We start from the raw sequence: 23,952 nt of genomic DNA on the forward strand, positions 1-23,952 counted from the left end.
GGAGTAAAACCTTTTTTCCTAGTTTGTAACCCATGGTTTAAGCTCATTAAATTGGCCAATTACAAAATAAACACAGAACCAGTGGTGCAATTAATGTATACACCCCAAGGCTTATTTCACTTAAATAAGGCCCCCAAGTAACTTAACTGCCTCATGTGATCAGTGTCTCAGTGAGTTCTTGATAAATCATCATATCATAGTTTTCCCTTGACCTCTTTGTTTTAATCATGTTTGTTCTTGCTTCTATAAGCAGAGGTGGAATTGTATTCTAAAGTATAATTATTTATCCATTGGAGGAGAGTTGGTTTTCTTGCTAGACAGCCTAAATAAGACTTCATTTACTTTCATTACTTGTGAACATCAGTTCCCAAGCAGCATTTTAAGGTTTCTTCTTGTTAGGATACTGTGCTGGTCTTTCAGAAAAATATATTCTATTTCATCAGTATTTGCTTGCTGATTTCTTAAATTATATATTGGCGCAAGGTTTTTAACCCTCTGAATTAATGCATATTCAAAGATTGACGAAACTAAATAACTACCGTAGCTGCAACATGGAAGTTTTGGCTTTACGTTTGAAACCTTACTTTTCATTCTCAGTTCTATGGTTCTGTTGTGTAGATTCTAAACTTATAGTTGGTTATTATTATGGAGGATTTAGAGTTAGGAGGCTCAATATTTGTTATTCAATTCCCATCATGTGTGAAACTACAGGGCCTCGAAAGATTTTCCAGATATGCATGCTCTTGTTATGCACGCATTCAACTCGCACAGTTCTGACATGCGTGTGGATCATCTTGGCTTGCACAAGGCCTTGTGTGTTCTGATGGGGTGGAACCATGCAAAACCCCCTGAAAACTCGAAGGCGTACCAGTCATTAGCTGTTGATGTTGCAGCTGCTAACAAGAATGATCTGATTATGTGGCCACCTGTGGTGATCATCCACAATACAAATTCTGGAAGGGGAAAAGATGGCCAGATGGAGGGTATGGGAAATAAATCAATGGATAATAAACTTAGAGGTATGGTTTCTTCACCTATCTTTCATGCTGATACTTTTATTTGAATGCCTTTCTAGAGATGAATTGTCTTGTTTTGGAAAATTTTAGTGTGCCAAGCTGGAGATTTCATCATCTCTTCTGTTTGAAGTGTTTACTTGGTTGGAAGTGTTGTGATTGTATCATATGAGAATGGGAGAATAAAGTTTTAGGAATCGTGTCTATCATTTATTTCTTGGCATTACAATATTATGAATATTAACATTAGGCATTTCTTTGGTTTCTAATCATGTTTGTGCAGTTTGCAACTTTTGACATTTATTATTGCTCCCAAGAAACAATATTCATAATTGTTTCATGAAGATATGATCTATTTTCCAAAATAAGCCAGATACATGTTCTTCATGTTCACTTGTCTGAAGTGGAAAAGAAGTTTGGGGGTTCACAATCATTACAACAGCGACTGAGTCACAATGACATATTAATTTAAAACATTTTGTTAGTCATTTTGAAGTGCTTGAATTTGTCTAAAGGGATAGATTAGGGTTTTGGGAGTGGGTCTGGAATTAGTTTTCACTTTTTCTTTTTGTTGATGGAGTGTAAGGATGCATGTAGCAGATCCCATTAAGTTGGGATATGGCGATTGTTGCTTCTTTTTTTTTTTTTTTTTATTTTTTTTTTTGTTTCTTTCTGCTCTTCTGTTGGGTGCTTTGAGTTTCAGCTGGAGGTAGACATCTTCAGGGGAGGGGGAAACCACTCAAGGTATCTTTTATTTTTTTATTTAGGCCGGAGTCAAGGAGATGCAGCATTGGTTTTTCTTTTTTTCTCTTTTTTTCTAAGGACCTGTGGAGGGAGAAAATTTTTCACTGCAAAACCTTTCATTCCTAAACTAACATCTGTTGAGATGGGCATTCCTAAACCTTTTAATTGAGTTTTGATGCAAAATTTAATTAATGGGTTTCTAGAGAGATGATTGAAGATCCTGAAGGTGAAGCACCGAACACACACAGTCTTGATGGGAATTAAATTCCGAGTCCAATGAAAAAACAACTATTGAGCTCAAAACCAGCTTTACTTGAGTTGTTTATGGAAGATTCTGTATGCCAAAAAGTTTCACATTAAGGAACCAGATTTAGTGATGCAACAGTAGGGCTTTCATGGTTGGATGAGCAAACTTAATATGAAAATACAGACTGGGACAGACCGGTATCAAGCTGGTTTTTGGTCCAAGAGGTTTTATAGGAGATAATGTTGTAACATATTATTTTTCTATCATTTATTTTTGAAAATTGTGGGTAGTCCTGTAGATAGTTTCCTATTTTTGTGTTAGTTTCTTAGGTGGGTTCTATTGTCATTTTAGTTTTGATCTGTAGGTGCATGTAGCACTATGAGGAGAGTTTCTGATTGAATTGAAGAACTGATGTTGAGTCTGCTGTGGTTTGTTATTGATGCTAATAGGTCGCCTAAAGGGTTTAACTTGTTGTAAGAAAGTCTAGGATTGGGTTATGTAGGTGTTAGGCTTTTCAACCCAAGAGGTCTTCTGTAATGAGCCTAATATATTAGTAGAAAGTGGAGAAACAGGTTAATTTCATTAGTTAGTTTGAGTTGATTCTTTTTTTTTTTTTTTGATTAAACAGTTTACTATTTAACTTTATTAGTTAATGGTTAGACGTTTCCTTTCTAATGTTTTGAGTCTTCTATACAAGTTTGTATGGGAGACTTTTGCATGAGTTTGAATTTTATGAATTAAAGAATCCCGGCTTTGTGCTTTTCGCCCGAGGAGGAGTCTGGTGATATTCTGTTGGTGAGGGAGCAAAAAATGGTGAGAGGCCGTATGTGAGAGCCATGAATCTGAGAGTTCGCCCTATCTTCTTCTTGCCTTATTAGATTTCTTGTTTTTTATTTTACATTTTTACTGTTATGGAACTTCCTATAAATTAGAGAAGCAATGGTAGCATGTACAGTTTCTAGACTGATGTTTGTGATCCTCTTCTGGACTAGTCTATGTAAATCATGGAGCTGGAGCCATTATGGGTCTGCATGACAACACTTCTGTTTCTAGACCATATTTCCAGCCAAAATCGACTCTTTGTATTTTTTGTTACTGACCCAGTTTTCTGGGGTTGTATAATACATGATAATTTCTGATTATAGGCTTAAAAAGAAACTAATACATTTTTCTTATGTACAATTACTCCAGTATCCTGAAAAGAAAGAAGCCATCGAATGCCTAAAAATTTGGAGTTAGTGGTGGTTATGGCAGTTGAATGGGGTGGAGGTTATGGTGGTGATGACAGCTAGGGTGGGGGTGACGTTGGCAATTGCAGAGGGTGGTGGTGTGGTGGCGGCAAAGGTGGTGGTGTGGAGGTAGAGGTGGCGGTAGGGTGGCAGTGTAGTTGGTGATGGCAGAGGGAGGTGGTGTGTGGAGGTGGAGGTGGAGGTGGTGGTAGTGGTCTCGCAGGTGCTAGTAATGGGCCTAATGGTGGAGAATTTGGTGTTAGTGGAGGTAGAGGCAAGGGTGGTGGTTGAAATTATACCGGAAAGTTATTAAACTTGAACTCGTCACTTTTCGCATTGAATTAACCAGGTGCTTGTTAAAGAGCAACTACCCTTCATTTCTTCGTTTTATTGCCTAGGATAGAAAAGCTACAAATAGGACTTTCCTCTTCTTCTTTTTTCCCCCTCTCTATTTGTTAGCAACATTTTTTCCCAGTTCATTCCTAGGAACAAAAAAAATGAGCCTGTGTTAAAGAACATATTAGTCTTACTTTTTTCCCTTTCTTAAAAGCATCCAAAATAAAGGAGGGAAAAGGAATAGAGAAGTATTATCTCAGACCCCATACTCATTCCTCATCTTCCTCCATGGCTCAGGTTTGGCTCTCTCTCGTCCCCCCCTCCCCCCTCTTCTTTATGTCCCTGTTCTGCATGCAGTTTTTGCAGCCTCCAATGGTTGAAATCGAGCCCCCTATAGCTTGTTTTTGTTCCATTTCCAGTTTGGTCCCAAGACTTAATCTTACTTCATCACTTCCTATGTTGATGGTATGTTGGTTTGCTTGGCCCTTCCAGTTACAGTTCTCCAGTCCAAATTCTGACTTGATTGGCCAAGGATTGAGCAAGCTTTCTCCTCCTGACCAAGCCTCATTTTATTGTGTTAGCTTGATATTCGTGAGGGTGTGCTTAAGAAATGACCTATTAAGATGTTCTTTTTTTAGTTGTTTGTGATCTTCTCTCTTTTTAAATTCCACAATGCCATTTCCTCTTCAAGTACAATGACAAATTAACCCCTGCTTAGGGTTCTGAACCGTCATGTATTTTCAGTGTGCCACCGTCTGTTCTCTTGTTATCTCGTATTCCTATGGATCCAGAGTGATTCCAAAGCAGGGTACTGTGACCTCAAGCTGGTCCATACGCACAGACACAAGTACTTCACGGTTATGATAATCTCAGTAGTAACCTTTTGGAGTAATTTGAGCCTTTTATACTTTGATTAAAATCCCAATTAACTACCATGTATCGACTTATATGCATATTCCACATTTAAATTTGAGGATTGAGATCTCACTTTTGGATCATAATTTCAGTTCATCCTGGCTCAAAAATAGAACAACTCAGAGATTTTAGTTAGTTACAACTTGTAACTGGGATTTAATTCCTGCAATGCAAAAATTCATTGTTGTTTTGGTTACTCACGTCAACTGAAAAATACCCTTTGACCTCTATACTTATCACTGTGAGGTGAGATTTGGTATGAATTCTATTTTAGTTTCGAATTGATTTCATGAAATAGTCAACACATAATTTCGGTCAAGAAATTGAAATTGTTTTGATTGTGACCAACAAATTCCTTTAATCTTAAAGGAAAGTTCTACAGGCTTCTTATTGGACTTGCTATGATGTATGCGTCAGATTGTTAGGCAATTAAGAAATGCCATATAGTGAAGATATTTTTTTTGTAGGGATGAGAATTTCTAAGATGCGTGTGTTGCAAAATTAGGAAGGACAAAGTTAGGATTTGGCGTATTAGAGTTGGTGTGAGAGTTGCCCTGATCAGCCATAAGCTCTAAGAATCGTGTCTGAGGTGGTTTAGCCATGTTTAACAGAGGCCTGAGGATCCTCATTATGGAGGAGTGATATGATTCCAATTGAAGGAGCTAAAAATGCTAAGGACAGGCCTAAAATTCTAAAAGTGACGTTGTGAAGATTGACATGCATATTATAGGTTTGTGCTAGGTATGACATCAAATAGAGCCTATTGGAGGGTAAGGATACAAGTTGTCGCCTTCATGTAGCAGAGATTTTCCTTATTTCATTGGCTATTCTCTTTCCTTCTCTGCCATTTCTTATTTTTCATCCTTCCTTTCTAACTTTATCTCATTCCTTCATTTTACTGTTCTATCTTCTTTGTGTGATAAGATCCATGTAGCTGACCCTATTTAGTTAGGATAAGTATGAGGAATTGTTGTATATATCTGAACATTTCTATAAAAAAAATCCATTTTGTTGTTGACTTCTGGGAATAGTTTCTTTATTAATGCTAGCAATGATGGTGATTGCATGTAAGTGGAGGCTGTGGTTATGTGGAAGCGGGGTTGATTGTTAGGTGATGGTTGCAGTGGTGGCGGTGAGGTGGTGGAATTGTTGGCTAGATGGTGGTGTGAGGCCCCAAGGATAAGAAGGGTGGGTATTTTATGTTGTTCAATTTTGGGAATAGTTTCTTTATTAATGCTAGCAATGATGGTGATTGCATGTAAGTGGAGGCAGTGGTTATGTGGAAGCAGTGTTGATTGTTGGGTGATGGTTGCAGTGGTGGCCCCAAGGATAAGAAGGGTGGGTATTTTATGTAGATTAACAAGTGGTCATCAAAGTGCAAGAGTGATCAATGCTTTAACTGATGTAACCCCCAAATTGAGGCCCACTTACATGGATTCAGCAGTAAAATTAGGGCTTCTTAAACCATGCAGTTATGACATAGAGAGATGTAAATCATTTCCAGGGGCATCATAGGGCCTAGGGTTGCTTCCCCAAACCTTAAGCCCCTAATCCCACCAGGGTTTTTTTTTGTTGGTAATTTTGGTGATTTTTGTCGAGTCCAAGGTTAGGGTGTCATTCAGTCTAGCACGTTAATGGAAACCCTAGATTTACTTCTATTTTTGCAGTTTGAGTCATTATTTTGTAAGTTATTGAAGAGTCCCTAGTTTCAGTCTACTTCTTGTGGGGATTCCATATCTACTCTTAGTTTCCAAATTGGATCCTTCTAGAGTGAGATGATAAATTTCTTGTATGAGTTAAGAGTCTTTAGTCAAGTAAGAGTTTTAACTAGAGTTGGATTGCAATTTAGAATCCGTGTTGGTTTCCTAAGTTGAATTCTAGTGTGTTTTCATTTTGGAGGCTATAAATTAGCTTTCATTGTGTAATCAGCAGGTTGAATTGAGTAAAAATTGAGATTGAGAGTTTGAGGCAAGAGAAGTTGTGGGTTTCCTTTGCGGAAGCTTGCGGCAGCTTAAGAGAGTGACGTCTCTGCAGTCTTCAAGTTTCAGCTATATCCTTCAGCTCCAGCAGCAATAGACGTCTCCAAGTAAGTGTAGAACGCACTAGCCCTTTCCCAGCCCCCTTTTTCATCTTCCCACCACTGCAGCCTTCCTCCATGCCCTCCCATCTCCCCTATGGTAGCAATAGCACCGCTCCCTCTTGATTCCCTAGTCTCCACCCCATTACCTCCTCTTTCCCTTCTAGTTGGACTTCATCTTGCCTACTCCCTATCCCTGCTCCTAGTTTCACCATTAAGTCTTCCTCCATTAGGTTTTGAAACTTCCTGCACTTCCATCTTCAACCTCTAGAAACTCTAAACCCTAGTTTGACTAAAACTCCTAGAATTCTTATTACTCCTCAAATAAACTTCGAATCCTTTTAGGACTAGCTTCTCCTATGCCCTCTGTATCCTCTTCAATCCTAACCCTAGCTGACACCTGTGGAGTCGTAAACCAAGTGGGAGACCTCATTTTGAAACCCTAACCCTTTAGGATTATATCTGAAATTACAAAATAACAACATAAACCCTATCCTAGCTGAAACCCCTCCAATTAACCCTAGAATTCAGACCTTAAACGACAAATTCCAGTTCCAGCAAGGTTTCAAGCTTTAAAACTTAAAGTTCTTCAATCCTAAGCCTTGCTGAGTCCCTGTAGACCCTAGTCTTTCCCTTACCTGCCCTAAACCCCTCCACTGAGGGTACTTACAGCCCTAAAAGACTGCTGATTCTCAGCGAAGAGGATCCTGGAGTGGGCTTGATTGTAGGAAATATTTCGACAACTAAACCCTAGAATTTGGTTTACATCATAGTGGCTGTGTTGAATGATCTAGGGTTCGTAGAAAGGGTAGACAAGGTTCAGCTAGGGTTTTCTGAAATCTAAATCTCAAATTCAGGTTCAAGTTTCAAGGGTTTCAGGAATTTAGAAACTAGGGTTTTCTAATACTAGGGTCTCTAGGGAGTGGCTCAGTTATGGATAGGGTTGAAAGTAGAGTGGGGACGTGGATGATGAATCCAAAAAGGAGTTGGATTTAGGTGAGGGGTTTGAGAGATCTAGATGAGAGGAGATTAGTGTTGCTACGGTTTTGGGAAGAAGATGAAGTCCAGAAGTTTTAGGGTTTGGGGTGGGCAATTGGGGTGAGGCCATGAGGTTTGTGGTTGAAGGCTAGGTAGGGGAAGGGGATGATGATTCCTAAAGGGGAGTGGGGTTGAGGGGAGGGGATTGATTTTTATAGAAAATGGGGTTTGGGAAATAGAATAGGACTGCTGCTGGAGAGAAAGGGAGGGCGAGTGGAGAGGTGCTATAGGGAGGGGAGGTGGAGTGGTGTGATTGGGATGGGAAAGGGAAGAAAGGAGGCTACAGGAGGGGGAAGGGTTTTAGGCTAAGTGCGATGGAAGGGGAGAGAGAGAGAGGGGGGGGGAAGGAAGAGGAGGAATGGGGTTGCAGTACTTACTAGTTGAGAACTTGGTGAAGGCAATTTGGATGAGCAAGACACCACACTTAGGTTGCTGCAGGCTTCCTCCCTTGGAAGCCCTCACTCCAATTGATATCTCCATTAGACAATATTTTATTAATCACCAAAATCATGCTTGAGGCTTTATTTATAGCATACAATGAATAACTCAGACTAGGATTCAAATGGACTCTTTAACTTTAGCAAAGGAAACAGACTAGGATTTCTTTTGAAAGAACTCTGAACTAAATACAACTGCAATTAAAAGATTTCCAGTCTAATTAGGAATCCTATTAAGATAAGATTCCAAAACTACTCCCAACTAGACCAGGACTCTTTAAAAACTTATCAAGGATTAACTCAAATAACAAATATATTAGGACTACAATCCTAATAAAATTCTGGTTCTACTAGGGTCAAATTGGGTTGGACTAGGGGTACCCAAAATGCCCCTACTCTTGCCAGAAACTTCCTGAGGCTGCAGGGTTTTGGGAAACTACCACGGGCCTTCTTTGGGTCTCCCTGTTGGTGCTACATATTAATCCTTCCCATGTTGCTAGTTTATTTGATGCTTAGGAATCGTTTTGTGCCATTCGATCCATTTTTAGCTTAGTTAATTTGACAAAATAGTGCTATACAAAAGGATGTATTGTGTTTGTTAATATTCTTCCACACTGAAAGGATGGTGCTTTTGGTGCGTAACTTGTATTATTTTTAGAGCCTCGAATTTCTAGTCTCTTCAATGGTGCTCTTTTTCTTCTTCCCTGGGTGGGTTTACCAAGTGAATGCTGCATGTATGGGATCTTAATGGCCATCACTGTTATATATGCTTTGGGAAGTCAGGTGTTGTATGCCAAAAACTTTATGAGAGCAAAAGCATGAGAACACCTTATGCAAATAATCACCAAATTCAGGAATGTGAATTTGTAATATACATATGTGTGTGTATGTGTGTGTGTGTATATATATATATATATATATATATATATATATATATATATATGTTGATAAAAATCTAAATGTTTCCATAATATCATAGATTTAATATTAAGTGTCTGCTGTACCTTTTAACCAAAATGTAAATTGAGGTATAGTGAAAAGCCTTCATTCTGGCTCTATTATGTGGCCATTATATGCATACCCATTTCATGGCTCTGTAGGTTTTAGTGGCCTTTGTACATTTTCCCACCAACTACTAGTTTTCAGTATTTACTATGAAGTTAAGCTTGATCTGGCTGATGGTTGCTTACTTCTAAATTAGCTGCACATTCTTATTTTTGCTACTATAATAAGATCCATCTTTGCTTGCCTGGATTTTATGGCATGGAGGTGCTGTGAAGCTTTTAATTCAAAGTTCTGACAGGAGCCTCAGGCCCTCATACTTTCACTCCTGTTAAAGAATTCCACTGTTCTTTTCTGTGATTGGTTTGCCTTTGCTTTTTATAGTGTTTAACTTGCCTCTTCCAAGGGGGTGGGGGTGGTTGCTGATGACTGTCCATTAATATGAAGTTCTGCCATATTATTTTTGCTAATCGGAGGTGATGCTTATGTCATCATGATATATGGCAGTCTCTGATACCTAGCCAATCTTTGTATATGCTTGTTTTGTGCACTGAGTCCAGCTTTAGCTGTGATTATGTTCTTCTAGGGAAACAGATACTCTTTGCTTTTTCTAGCCATCTCCTCATGAAGTTGCCAATGTCTGGCTAACATATTAGTTTTTGAAATATGGGGAGAATGGTTACTTTTTAGTAGCTTCTAATTGTTGAGAATTATAGTTTTGCAATTCGAAGCCATTTCATGAAGAAACAATGCCATGATTACATGATGGGTGATGCTCCTTGGCGATAATCAGCTACTTTTTATTTTTATTTGTTGGGAAAATTTCTCTCCCCTATATTTGGTTTTTATTTACCATGCTCCTCTCAAAAGTTCACATCTGATTTTGAAAAGAACTGAACCACCTCTCTTTTTCCCGTGGGGTTTCAACAAGGACTAAACTACCCTTATTTTTATCCTTTTAATCAATGGTTTCTTCTCACTCTTTTTATTTTTTATTTTTATTATTATTTTTTATATTTTTAATATATGTATTATGTAACCTTATAACAGTCGTATTTACCCCCCTAAAAGTTTTGCGTCTGATTTTGAAAAAAATTGAACAGCCTCTCCTTTTCCTGTGGTGTTTCAACTAGGACTAAACTACCCTTATTTTTATCCTTTTAATCAATGGTTTCTTCTCACTTTTTTTTTAATTTTTTTTAATGCCAGAATCTATTAGATGTATTAATCATAAGTAGGTGTGTTATTTTATTATTATTTTTTTATTTTTTTAATTTACCTTCCTACCTTTCTTATAGGAATCCATCAAAAGAGGGGAAAATAAGAAAATAAAAAATTCCTATAACAGGAGAAATTTTAGCAATTAAGAAAGTAAACTTAATCACATATAATGAATCCATAAAAGAGGCAGAAAATGAAAGGAGAGGGGGTGCAAAAAGAGAAGAAATCACTTTAATCAATTAACGGAGTCAAAATGGAGGGTTGATTTGGCCATTTGGAAATATAAATGGAGAATCAAGATGTAATAGTTCACTTTTTTTGAGGAATTAGAGGTAAAACTTTTGACAGGGGAATAAGAGTAATTAGAGAGCAAGTATAAGGGAGAACAAGAAATTTCCCTTAGTTTTTCCTCTTTTGGTGGGTTAGGAGAAGAGAGAGAAAAGGGGGGGGGGGGGCTTGTAGCAAATGGGAGAGTGTGTGTTTATGTGTTGTTTCATATTAAACCTATCTACCTGAATAACTGAAATTATTCTTAACAAATATTTCTGGTTCTACCCTTCTTGATGGATTCTAGATCTTGGTTTTGGCGGTGGGAAGTCAAAGTCCTTGTATGGGAAGGATGGTCATCTAGGCATTACATTGGTGAAATTTGCTAGTGACCAGACTGGTCTCAAGGAAGCCATTCGACTAGCGGAATATTTTGAGAGCGATAACCATGGTCGTCAAGGCTGGGCTCGAGCGCAGTCCTCACAATTTGGCAAGGATGATGAAAACAATCCGAACTTGGTGAAGGTGGATGAGAAGACAGGGGAGAAGAAGAGAATCTTCTATGGTTATTTAGGTACTGCGTCTGATCTTGACGTAGTCGACTATGAGACAAGAAAGAGGACGGTGATTGAAAGCAGGAGTGAGTGGAAGCCATCTAATTAGTGTCAATGGTAATGTATGGTAACATATATTTGAAATTGTTTTCATGGAGACAATAAGCCTCCAAATCTTGTTTTCTCCTGCTATAGAAGTTTTTCTTTTCATTTTGATTTATTGGGGATAACATCTGCAAATGGTTATGGCTAGAACACTTGTGATTTTCTTTTCGAAATTGATTTATTGGGGCTCACAGCTGCACATGGTTATGCTTAAAGCATTGGTGACTGATGTTTCCAGCTTATGGTTCGTATGCTGTTCCGTCTTTAATTTGGGAAGTCTCACATGTATTTGCCTAGATGGGTTCCATTTGGGTATTTTTGGCTCACTGTTTGCACATATCTACACTTCTAGTGCAACTGATTTTTCCACTTTTGACACTTTTGACAGATTTATTTCTGTAGTGGGTCAGGTAATGTATGTTATATGCCATTTGTTGGCACACATTCTGGTGAATCATTTGGAAAGGGACTTGGGTAGTTTTTTTATTGTTCACATTTCAGCTCTGAAAAGATGCTGACACTACATTCTCTATCTCTAAATGAGAGATGAGGAGGGGAGTTTATTTGCTTTATGCTAGTCTTATCAGAAGGCTATAGGTCATAATGCAGTTCTTAGCTTCTGTAGAGGTTTGAATCAGTTAGAAGATCATCCTTGGCACGATGCCAATTGATTACAGGAGCCAGGTTTGATTATTGCCCGCCATTCTGAAATTTTCCGACTGAGATCCTTCTCAGCTTCAATGGGATCTACAATGGTGCATTGCCCACTTAAGAGAATTGGAATGTACCATTTAAGGAAAGATGCAGTACAGTACAGACCATTTTTCTGTTTGGTGTACGTTTTTTGTGAGCTTTAGCATTGCCCCAAGGAAGTTCTCTAGGAAAGAGCATGACAGAGCAGATTTGCTCCTCCAGAATAGGATCAGAAAAGGACATCTTAGTGACTCCCCTCATCGGATGCAGAGTAAGACACTCATTCTAAGGATCAGGCTTCTGAGTGGTGATGTTGGTAGGTTGGTTGGTCCTTTTCAGTGATATGTCATTTGTTTGTGTGTGGAGAAAAATGGATTTTTCTAGCGATGCGGGCAGTCCACTAGCATCTGGGAAGACCGTTTTTAGGTCACATGCCAATTGCAAGTCATTCACGCCAATCGAATGCTAAGTTTGCTGGCCAATATCTTTCCATCTCATCCGCTCCATCTCAAAGTCAAGCGTTCATGTGAATCACCAAAGCTGGCTTGGTCTTCACTAAATGTAGCTGCACCTTCCATTGTGAGATTTCAGTGTGGACATCGTTTCGCTTGGCACAAACAAACCGATACGGAAAATGATTTGGTGATTAAAAATTGATGGGAATTGGGATGTAAACTCAAGTGAATCGATGCTATTCCTGTATGAGCTAAACAAATATGTTGACTGCTGACGTTCTTCTGTCTCTCAATATATTTTCCTTTTTTATTGAAGGAAGAGAGCGTGCTTGGGTGACTGGTTAAACAAAATGTGGATGACGCCGTCTGTGTCAACGGTGAAGGTGGTGTGCGCCTGACTGTTCTGTGGAGGCTATGTGGTGGTTGCTTGTTGTATCCAAGGGACTTAGATCGGTCGCTTTGATTGCTTGCTTTCGTGCTGGCTGGCTGAAGGAGCCTCTTGCTATTGATCGGCTGTAATGTAGATTTTTATTCTCTCAATTTCATTGTAGCGAAATTTGGGGGGTTAAACGGGAAAACGTACTAGGTAAATGGACCAATAACAAATCGAGAAAAAGGGGAAAGGAATGGAAGATCTTGATTCAATTTTTGCCAAAAAAAAAAAAAAGAGGATATTTTGATTGGAGGACTTTTTCAATTCTCATCAGCCTTTGGTTTATTTGGTCGAAATCAATCAGCTTTGTTGGTCGACACAAAATAAGGGATGCCCGTTAACGACGATCTTTCCAACATTGTGAGTTTCTGCTTATGGCGAAGGATGGGGTTTCTGCTCCTTCACAGTTGGAAGAAGCGAAAGAATTTTTACTTTTATTTTTTTTTTTTTGATGGGAGACGAGATAACTTATATTAGGATTATATTAGGATTCAAAGGTGTTATTACATCCAACATGAGTCATAGTCTTTAAACAAGGAAATCATACATGTTGGGTTGTTAGACTGAGTAGCCAGTTTTTTGAAATGTCATGTTTTAAATTACTAAATTCTAGCTCGGTGGTTATAGGTAGATTATGTGACAAAATAGGGAATGAAGAAGGAGATAAGTACTTTATCTCTGTCTTTGAGTAGATATGTTGTTATTGCTTCATCACACCAGATGTGTTTGAGTTGTACTTGTTTCAGACTTTCAGTTGAGCTATTTTTATAGTTGTCCAAGTAGCCCTTGGTAAATCCTTCAAGAGATGTCCTGCTGGTGCTATCCCACGCTAATACGCTAATGTCCTGAATGGCTCTTTCCCAAAAAAATCCTTCAAGAGATGTCCTGTTGGTGCTATCCCAACGCTAATGTCATGAATGGCTCTTTCCCAAAAAAGTCATCTGCTCCATTTGTCACCATCTAGTTCATTAGATAAATCTGAACATATTAAAATTGATAAGTGCTCAAAATAATTAGATGAGCTAAGGCATTTAAAAGAGGTAAGAGATTGTCTAGTTTCTCCACAGATTGTTTTGGGTCTATTTGTAGGGAATAATTTCATATCACCAATCCATCTATTGACATTGTTAGAGTAGTCTTAGTGGGTTGGGATCTTTATTAGTATAGACTTTAGTATTTCTTTCTATCCAGATATGATAGCATGTTATTATGAATGGAGAGAAGAATAATTTTTAGCCACAATCAAGTAGAAAGGAATTGCATAAGAGAGTTATTATTGATCAATTCCGTCTTAAGCCCCAAGGGTCTTGCTGTCCAAATTTTCTTTGTCCAATTGCATGAAAGGAAGATGTCCCAACTCAATAAGTCACATTTATTGCACAATTCATAGATTGGATTTGTCCTTGCCCACTTAAAGGGGTGATCTTGGTTGGTAAACCTGTATCTAAAACACGTCAAAATTAATCTTGTGGTGAAGTTGTAATTTCCAAAAGAATTTTTCACCATTGAGAGTGTGGTGTCGATGACTAATGGTTATTCAATTTTGACAAGGCTCTTCCCACTAATTTAGCTGAGAATTCACATGTTGTCGATAATAGGGATAAACATGTGTCATGTGTTGAGGATAGATGGGAGTGAGAGAATTGGTAGATAAAGAGGGTGGAATGGAAATAGCATTGATTGGATTTTGTAACTCTTTGTTTCTTTGTTGGTTATTTGTTGGTTAGAAAGATAAGACTTTTTGTATTGTGGACTGCCTTGGCCGAAGATGAAAGTTATGATCACCTCCATATGATCTATTGATGTGTGAGCTAGTATTCCTCTCATCGTCAATTTTTTCCTTAAGAGTCATTGTTTGAAGCTGGGGAAGTATACTAGAAATAATCTGCCATATCCATGATCTTCTTTTATTTTTTACCTTTGGACCGAAGGGTGAAGAGTTTGCAAAGTATATTGTTTTGGGAGTTTTTTTTTTCCCATAGTGAATTTAGATTGTTCAGAAGTCGTCATTGTTGAGAAGTCGTCGGCCTTGTTTAAATAGTAAAGTATAGTTATTATGCTCCATTCTTGTAAACCTTAGTCCTCCTTATCATTAGACGTCTTACTTGGTCATTTAGATGCGAAAGGCTCTCTTCGCGCCTGCATTGTTCACTGCGCGGCCAGTTAGGTTGGTGCTGTGGCCCATTCAATTCCCAAGAACGTGAAACTTAACTTGGAACTCCAAAAAGAATGCTGCTACTTGTGGTTAGAAGGGTAGAGCTTCAGTCTGTTATTGATGGGGGCATCAATGTTAAGGTAAAGATTAAGCAACAAAAGGGAGCAAAGAAAGTTGGGAACCAATCTGCAAGGTAGTTGTTAAAGAGCTTGATCGTTGTGTTTGCTACAATTGCTCACGTGTCAGATTTTCGCTGTGAAACAAAGCAAGAAATATAGTGGTTCATCAGTAGTATAGTTTTCTACTCTGGTCTCTTCTTCTCCTTGTGTTCTCGAAGTGTTTGGTGGGTTTGCTTTCTAGATTAGTTTCATGGTTGATGATTTCTGCAGGGAGATAGCAAAGCTAATTTGAGTCATTAACATGAGCCTCAGAATGATGAAATAATTATTCAAATGGATGAGAAACAAAAACTGTCGATTTTATCTAGGAGATCTGCACCAAAAAAGGGAAAAGATATATTTTGGAACATGGAGTGTAGAACAGTAAGTCCATTGATATAAGCAACTCGAGAGACCTGAAGCGGAAACCTAGTCATTCGCCGTTGCCAATTGCAGAGACAGCAGTTCATCCTCGGGAATGGTTTGAATGTGACAATCAGAACGAGGGTAAGAAGCACAGAGCAGCGCATAGCCGCCTTCGACGACGTCGTCACTAAGCATGCCCTCGCTTTGATCAACGGAGCCACTGAGGAGCCTAGCAGGGCAGGTCATACAGACCCCAAGCTTGCAGTCGTGAGGAACTGACAAACCAGAATCGAGTGCTTTGGAGAGGATGGTTTCGTCAGGGTCTACCTCTAGCGCAGTGGTTTTCCCTTCGTGCTCTATCACTACTTTGTATGACCGAATTGTGCTCCACGGCCGACGGCTTTTCCCAATCGTTGCGATACCTGCTGGTTTGATTTTGAAGAACAAAGTTGAGTTCCTCTTCAACTGTGGTTGTTTCAGTGCCATTGGAGGCCAAGAGCAATGAAGGGTAGTCATGTGAACTCTGACTTCTGAGGCGATGACAGGGAACGGAGCGACTGACTGTGTTTCCGTTTCTTCTTCCCAGATCAGATCAAGGCACACACAGGCACACAGCTTGTATGGTCAGTAGCGCTCCAGTTCTTGACGAGGATAAGGTTGTGCCATATATTGGGATTTTATTGTATCGGTAAGAATCGGATATAACCAATGCGGATTTGCGACTGATATGTGTCGATTCTGTCAGTTACAAAAGGTTCTTTCTGGTCGGAAAAAAGAAAATTCTCTACAATTCCTATAGATGTCAAACAATAGGCTGAAATTTAAAGCATTATTTCAAATTTAAAACAATCAAAATAGGCTTATAATTTTTTTTACTTTTTCAACCTATTATTTGGTATCTATGAGCACATGTTTTCCCCTTTCAAGTCTAACCATGGAGACAACAATTTTTACTATTTCTGAAAATTAAATGGTTTTTTACCTGCATTATCTCAAAAAACATGGTTAACTTTAGGCAGCCCCTCAAGATTTAAGATTTGGTCTTCTAAATTTAAAATGGTTCAAGTTTCTCTTGAGGGTCATTGAGAAATGACTTTTACATGTGTCCCCTCAAAATATCATACATTATATTTAAAATTTTCAAAACTCATTGTTAAAGTTCCATTTTAAGGGTGATGCATCCAAAAACCATTTAGCCTCTGGATTCATCAATGCTAGCCTGGAAAATAAAGTTAGATGTGGGCCAACCAAACGGTTGGGAAACCACCTGCGAAGGTTAAGGTAGCAATGGATCACCATTGTGTTATGGCTGATTGTAGAGCTTAATTGAATAATGTTGATGGAGGGAAACGATTCAGATACCTACACTATGTACGATCTCTTAGTTTATATAGGGTTTACCAGTTATTCTCAATTGTTGGATTCGTTTGTACCTCTTCTTGGTGGCCGTCCGATCATAGGGTTTTTCCTTATCTTTGGGAGTCGGTTATAGTTTTCTCATATGGCACGATCGTGTATCCCGAATTTCATGGACCATGCTTCTTTCCATAAAACCATTGGGTCCCTTCTTCTTTACGCTACTTGGAGGCTCATCTTTTGAACCAACTCGATCGGGGTTATTGACTCGAACATGGTTAAAATTTGGTTGGGTGTTATTTTATCCTTATCATGAGCCCCTCGGGCCAAGCGATTTGAATGAAACGACTGATGGTTTGGTTTGCTATTTCTTGATCGAGATCACCAAACCTGGTAGACAAAAAACCAAAAGTCCTCTCGTTCTTCCAAATGTCGCATTTATTACTCTATTTGCGCAATGATACGCTCATCGAATCGTATGCGCTTTTCGTACCCTGTGCCAAAGACGCCACGTGGCCCTTGGGAGTTGTTGTCATCATTACCTTCCCACGCTCGAATCATTAGCCGTTGATCTTCATTTTAATCTTGTTTGTTGATTAGCCATCACTCGAACCATCGCTTTCCCTCGTCCATTGATTGAAGTTAATCTTGTTTGTACACCATCTTGCCTTTAGGTCTATTTAAACCCTTGCATTCTCAATTTTCAGTTTTACTTCTCCATTTCGTGAATTCTCTTGCACTTAGAGTTTCTAGTGCGTTCTCTTTGTGATTCCAGTCTCCTAACTTCCAGCTTTGAGTTTCATCCCATCCAAGATTCAAACAAGTAAGTTCCTTAGCCCTTGCTTTTGTTCATTCTTCTATTTCTCCAACTTTCTCTCTTTTTTCTATTTGCGTTCGAGACCTTTGTCGTAACTTGTTTAGAGTCCCAATCATTCTTTCCCTTTCACCTGTCTTTAGTATTTGTCCTTCATCCTTCAATTGGTTGTGGTAGGACCTTTGATGATGACTCCGTCGATCGTATGATCGAAGGAGATGAGTTTGCGAACCAAGCTAGCCCCTCAGTTTCAGTTGAGTTGTCGGGTGATAGGAACAAGAGGATCATTGACTGTTGGTTGGCCTCCGTTCATACTGTCCCTAGGGAACAACCATGAAATGCCATGGAGAGGAAGAAAGTAGCTTTGCCTCCACCTTCCCCAAAAGCAAAAAGCTTCCTCGCAAGCTGTTGTTGGAAGCTCCCAACCATCAAAGAGACCCTCCCATGGACCCAGCTTTTATGTATCCCACGTTCGTTCTGAGGAGATAGATATCCTCTCCAACCAGTTTGCCATTCCTTTTTTTCTTATCTGCTCCGAGTCCTGAATTCAGATGAGAGGCTTAACTCCAACCCTCCTGAAGAATTCCCCATATATACCGATACCCTAAAGAGTGGGGTTCAGTTCCCCTTTTTGTCTCCTTTATTTTCTGAGATTCTAAATCACTGGGAGATATGTTCGAGCATGCTTCTACTGAACAATTGGCATCTCATTATTGGCCTTCTAGGCCTCTGCCTTGAATTGGACATTACACCCTCTCTCCTTTTGTTTTCTCACTTTTTTTATTTGAGCAAATCCAACCCTCCTGGTTGGGTTCTCTTCACCAAACGCTCTAAGAACTAACTAGGGTGGTCGGGCAGTATCCTTTTCGAGGGTACTTGTGCTTCAAATCACAAAGGGTGGAGTCATTGGTATCTGTTTTGCTAAGCGCCGCCGTCGGATCTTAGTTTCCTGATTGCCTAGGGCAGTCTCGATTCTCATACTTAGGCGAATCCTCCCTTGGCTCTATCTCCCGACAAGGAAGGTGCCATAAAGAAGATTAAATCTATTCGAGGGCGTTAGGAGATCCATGGTCTAGCCATGGAGTATGAAGTTGTCCTTTAAATGTGGGGTCTAGCCCCTGGTGAGCTCCCAACCCCCATCTTCCTTGTTTTTCTTTTTTATGCCTTAGTGTATTTTGCTGGTCTTTGTAGTTTCTTCTTGTAGTGCCTTCACGTTAGAACCCGAACGCGGTGAAAGCTATAGCTTCCAAGGGGTTGGAAGCAACAGAGGATAGGGCAGCTAGGATGAAGAGAAAAGAGTTCGAAGCTGCCACCCCAAAGGCCACCACCTGAGGCCCCAAAGGGGTTCTTAAAATTCATTATGATCCTTCAGGGAAAGGTAAAACTCTCATTGATGTGGAGGAGTCCACTCATGATGATTTTATCCTCACTAAGAGGAAACATGATCTACAAGACGATGCCGCATCAAGAAAAAGGCGTTCGGTAGCTGAAGAGGGGGAGATCTACATTCCCTCCTAGAAACTGAAGGTGACCGATCACATCACCAAAGACTACAATAAGGCTTTGGAGTGGGGCACCTTCGCCCAGATGCCTGCCGAGTGCAAGACCCTTGGTACTACCCCCTATGAGGAGTTTGTTAACTCCTCGGTCAAGTGAGTTTCTTTACCTGTATTTTATGTTACATATTCTTCAAGTATTCTTTGATTCCTAAACCCGACCGCTAACCTTCATTTCTGTTTGCAGGATAATTGCAGATAGATTTCACAAGCAGATGGAGGCTATCCTTCGGGTTGGACGTCTCAACGTTTGGAAGAAGTGGCAGGAGGAGGAGGTGAGGGCGAGAGGATACGAGCGAACGTATCCATATTTGACCTACGACATCTGAAGGCGTCCTCCATTGAATTACACTAAAATACATTAGCTAGGGCGAAGAGGCCGCCTCTTAAAATCCAGAGGTAGGAGGTGGGCGACCGAGAAGGTCAGAGACCTCGCTGAAGGAGGAGAACCAAAAATTGGGGGAGGCCGCCAAAGAGCTGGAGGTGGCCACCGGGAAGGTCAAAGACTGAACGCCCTCAAAGACGAGGCCAAAGTGGAGAGCCTAGTGAAGGAAAAAGAGGTGCTCCAAGATCAGGCTACACCTTTAAAGCCCATCCACATCTCTATTGAAGCTAGGAAGGTTTCCATTCGGAAGTATTTGAACAACAAGCCTTTCAACGATTTGCTAGTGCCCTTCAACACAATGGCTTATAGGGATGGGTAGAATGAAGTGTGGAAGTCCATCTTGAAGACAGATCCATCGTTCAATACCAGCCCTCATCAAGAGGTATGCCACCCCGAAGTCTTCAAGGATCTCCAGTTGCCCATTCCCAATTGGACGTAAAAGAAGATGGACCCTCCGGCTGTTGACCCGAACATCGAGTACTACATTTAGTGACTCTCCTCCCTTTTCTCCAAAGGTTGAAGTCATTCAAGACAATACTCTTCCCGAACTCCAAGCCCTAAACCAAGAGCAAGCCCCTAACCTTGTTGAAAAAGATGTTGAAAAAGAAACTCTCGAGCAAGCATCATAATTTATTCTCTTTTCTTTCTTTTACTTTTACTAGTTGCGTTCGGTACTTCTTTACTTTGTATTTTTCTTCTTCTTTTCTTTTGTAAGGGTTGGCCCCCTATAGTCGAATATTTTTTCTTCGTGCTTGGAGTATATGTGCCTAGTTTATGTCTTCAAGATCATGCTAGGGACATCCTTAATAGGACTTGAATAATCTTCCCAGTGTTAGGAGGTATCCTTGGGGCATGGCCTAAGCCCCTACTTAGAGAAATTCTTGAGAATATTTCTAAGTATTTGGAGGAATCATTCAGGCATTGTCGAAGCCTCTATTTAGACAATTCGTGAGAATATTTCTAAGTGTTAGGACTTAGGAGGTCTCATTCGGGTATAGCCGAAGCCTCTGCTTAAAAAATTCATTAGAATATTTCTAAGTGTTAGGAGGTCTCATTTGGGCATAGTCAAAGCCTTTGCTTAGAAAATTCATGAGAATTTTTCTAAGTGTTAGAAGGTCTCATTTGGGTATAGTCGAAGCCTTTGCATAGAAAATTTATTAGAATTTTTCTAAGTGTTAGGAGGTCTCATTCGGGCATAGTCGAAGCCTCTACTTAGAAAATTCCTGAGAATTTTTTTAAGTGTTGAAAGGACATAGTCGGTCGTAACCGAAGCCTTTACTTAGAAAATTCCTGAGAATTTTTCTAAGTGTTAGGAGGTCTCATCTCGGCCATAGTTGAAGAAAATTCCTAAGAATTTTTTAAGTGTTGAAAGGACATAATCGGTCGTAACCGAAGCTTTTACTTAGAAAATTCATGAGAATTTTTCTAAGTGTTAGGAGGTCTCATTCGGACATAGTCGAAGAAAATTCCTGAGAATTTTTCCAAGTGTTAGAAGGACTCAATTGGTCATAACCAAAGCCTTTTGAATTGACTATACTATACTTTCATGGCCTCCCATTCAAAAGAGGTTTGGTTTATGAATTTGAATTTCATTAAAATTATCTTCCTGGAGTACAAAAAATAACTAAAGATAAAACTTCTTCAAGTGTCTTGCATTCCACGATCGGTCTAGCTCCCAATCGCTTACAGGATTTTTCAGCTTGTAGGCGCTCGATCCCACTAGTTTAACAATCATATATGGTCCTTCCCATGATGGATCCAGTTTTCTTTGGTGGCGAGGGTTTGAAGCAAGAGTGTTCCTTAGGACTAGATCTCCCGAACCGTACTATCGGAGGTTTACTTGGGCATTGTAATGTGATGAGATGTTTTTGTGATAGTGTTGAATTTGGGCAATAGCATTTGTTTGGGCTTCGTCTAGTATATCCAAACTATCCATAAGACCTTGTTTGTTAGCTTTTTCTTCAAATTCCCGTTCTCTTAGAGTCCTAGCCATCACTTCTACCGGAGCCAAGGCTTTTAATCCATAGGTCAACTTAAACGGGGTTTCCCCTGTTGGTGTTCTAATTGTTGTTCTGTAAGCCCAAAGCACATTTGTGAATTCTTCAACCCATAAAGTTTTGTTAGACTCCAATCTCTTCTTGATTCCATCTAGCAAGGTTCGGTTGGTTACCTCTACTTGGTCGTTGCTTTGGGGATTAAGTTTCATTTGATATTTCCTTAGAACATTGAAAACTTCTACTAAGTCTGAGACGTGACCCGAATGTTGAAGGCTTTTCACGAGCATATCGTCTACATAGGCCTCCATATTTCTCCCGGTTAGATCTTTGAAGATTTTGTTCACAGCCCTTTGATAGGTTGCTCCCACATTCTTTAGCCCAAACGGCATGACCTTGTAATAGAAGCTTTCATGATTGGTCATGAACGCAGTGAACTTCTCGTCCTCCTTATTCATCAAAATTTGGTTGTACCCCAAATATGCATCCATGAAACTTAAAGTTTCGTAACCAGGTGTTGCATCAATCAGGAGGTTTATTAGGGATAAAAGGTAGCAGTCTTTTAGGCACGGTTTATTAAAGTTTGTGTAGTGAGTACACATTCGCCATTTCCCGTTTGCCTTCTTGACTATCATAACGTTGGCCAGCCAAGTTGGGCATTCTATTGGTTCAATAAATCCCGATCCCTTCAACTTTTCGTCTTCGATTCTAACAGCTTCATGCTTCTTGATCGAGAAGTTCCTTCATTTTTGGATTACAAGCTTGGCCTTCGGGTCAATCCATAAGTTATGTTCTGCTACTCTTCGATCTATGCGTGACATATCTGCAACCGATCATGCGAATACATCCACATTCTCTTGAAGGAATTTTTATAATTCTTCCTTGAAGCTTACTGATTGTTTTGACCCGACGAAGGTTGTTTATTCCTTCGTCGGTAGAATCTAATTAGATTTGCTCTAGTTTTTCAACTGGTTCGGGTCTTTGTATTATGTCTTCATCCCGATCATCACGAACCTCGATCGGTAAAGTCGTTGCTTTTCTTGGTCCAGCCTTGTCCTTTAAATTGGAAACATAGCATTGTTTGGAGGTTTTCTAATCAAAGGTTACCTCCCCTACTCCTTTGCTAGTCGGGAATTTGATCTTCATGTGCTTGTTTGACATGACTGCTCCCAACTTTGTGAGGGATGGTCTCCCGAGTATGACATTATAAGTTGGTAGTTCCCGAACGACCAGAAAGTTTACCCGAATGGTGGTCTCCTTTGAGAAGTTTCCAACGGTTAGATCTAGTTGTACTAATCCCTTTGCTATTGTTGACGATCCAGCAAAGCCATAAAAGTGAGTGGAGGTTGGCTTCAACAAGTCTTCCTCCATCTTTAACTTTTGATATGTTTCGTAAGACAGAAGATCTGTTGATGATCCTGTGTCTACTAACACTCTGTGAACCTCCTGATGGCCAATCTCAACCTTGATTACAATTGCATTATCGTGAGGAGTACATACGCCTCTTTCGTCCTCCTCATTGAAAACAATGCTTTTCTTCTATATTCGGTCTTTTTCTTTTGACAATTTCTCCCGATCCCACGAACTTTGATTTTGCTTTTAATTTTCTAAGGGATTGGGGTCTGGTCTGCCGAATATTGTAAGGATTGAGGACCGACTGGTCCCTGCTACCTCCTTTCCCTTCTTCGATTGAGAAGCTTCAAGCCAACAGTCTCTGCTTCCTGACCGTTCTCTTCTCTTTTGTCCAATAGTTCTTCTCTCTCAATTGTCATCATGACACTCTATGTTTGGCCAAATGCCCCTGGGATATCAATCTCTCAATATCCGCCTTCAGGTGTCTACACTTGTTGGTGTAGTGCCCATAATCTTTATGGATATGACAATATTTGTCCATTTTTCTTTCTCCGGGTTTGGCTACCATCTTGGGTGGCCATCTCAAGATATCTTGATCCTTGATCTGCATTAGGATCGGGGGCATTTAGCGGTGTATATTCAACATGATTGGGTAAACGTTGTCTCCATCCCGAATGTCCTTTATTCCCCCAATTGTTGTTTTGTGCTCTCAAACCTTGGGCTTTTCTTAAGTCTTTTGCTCCTTAGTGGCTGCCTTCATTTCTCCTTGGTAGTGAGGGTTGGATTGGACTTGTATCCTTATACCTCGGTTGTGACACCCAAAAGTTGGTTGGAGGCTGTGAGGGTTTGTGTGAGACTACCCATTGAAGGCTAGTGTCCATCTTAATGCATATCTACCTAGATAAAGATTGGCATGGTTAGCATTCTAGCTACATACGTAGGGCACCACTGCATTTTGCACCTTGTATCATCCAATATATGTGAATTGTGTATTTTACGGAGTTCTTTGGATCTCACACTTGTGAATTCTTTGTTTTTCTTTAGATTGC

General features: G+C 39.7%; 2 protein-coding genes across 2 annotated transcripts in view; one reads left to right on the forward strand and one right to left on the reverse strand.

The window, feature by feature from the left end:
* The window catches only part of LOC149028580 (RNA recognition motif XS domain protein), a 33,278-nt gene extending 18,652 nt beyond the window's left edge, over positions 1 to 14,626 (forward strand). The window contains exons 2-3 of the mRNA XM_089137881.1: positions 712 to 1,019; positions 10,834 to 14,626. Coding sequence (XP_088994007.1) covers positions 712 to 1,019; positions 10,834 to 11,189 — 664 coding nt within the window. The 3' untranslated portion in view covers positions 11,190 to 14,626. The remainder of the gene's footprint in view (positions 1 to 711; positions 1,020 to 10,833) is intronic.
* Positions 14,627 to 14,806: 180 nt separating this feature from the next.
* On the reverse strand, positions 14,807 to 16,164 carry FDC1 (2Fe-2S ferredoxin-like superfamily protein). Its single transcript, XM_089148781.1, has one exon. It carries the CDS (start codon positions 15,959 to 15,961, stop codon positions 15,509 to 15,511), a length of 453 nt encoding a protein of 150 aa, XP_089004907.1. The 5' UTR covers positions 15,962 to 16,164; the 3' UTR covers positions 14,807 to 15,508.
* Between the last annotated feature and the right edge of the window lie 7,788 nt (positions 16,165 to 23,952).

Source organism: Hakea prostrata, chromosome 1 (assembly GCF_041222555.1).
Source record: "Hakea prostrata isolate BN-2017 chromosome 1, UWA_Hpros_2, whole genome shotgun sequence".
Lineage (NCBI taxonomy): Eukaryota > Viridiplantae > Streptophyta > Magnoliopsida > Proteales > Proteaceae > Hakea > Hakea prostrata.

What these genes read in the sequence shown, in the direction of transcription:
- FDC1 (XM_089148781.1), bottom strand. Translation starts at nt 15,961, where the DNA reads ATGACTACCCTTCATTGCTCTTGGCCTCCAATGGCACTGAAACAACCA.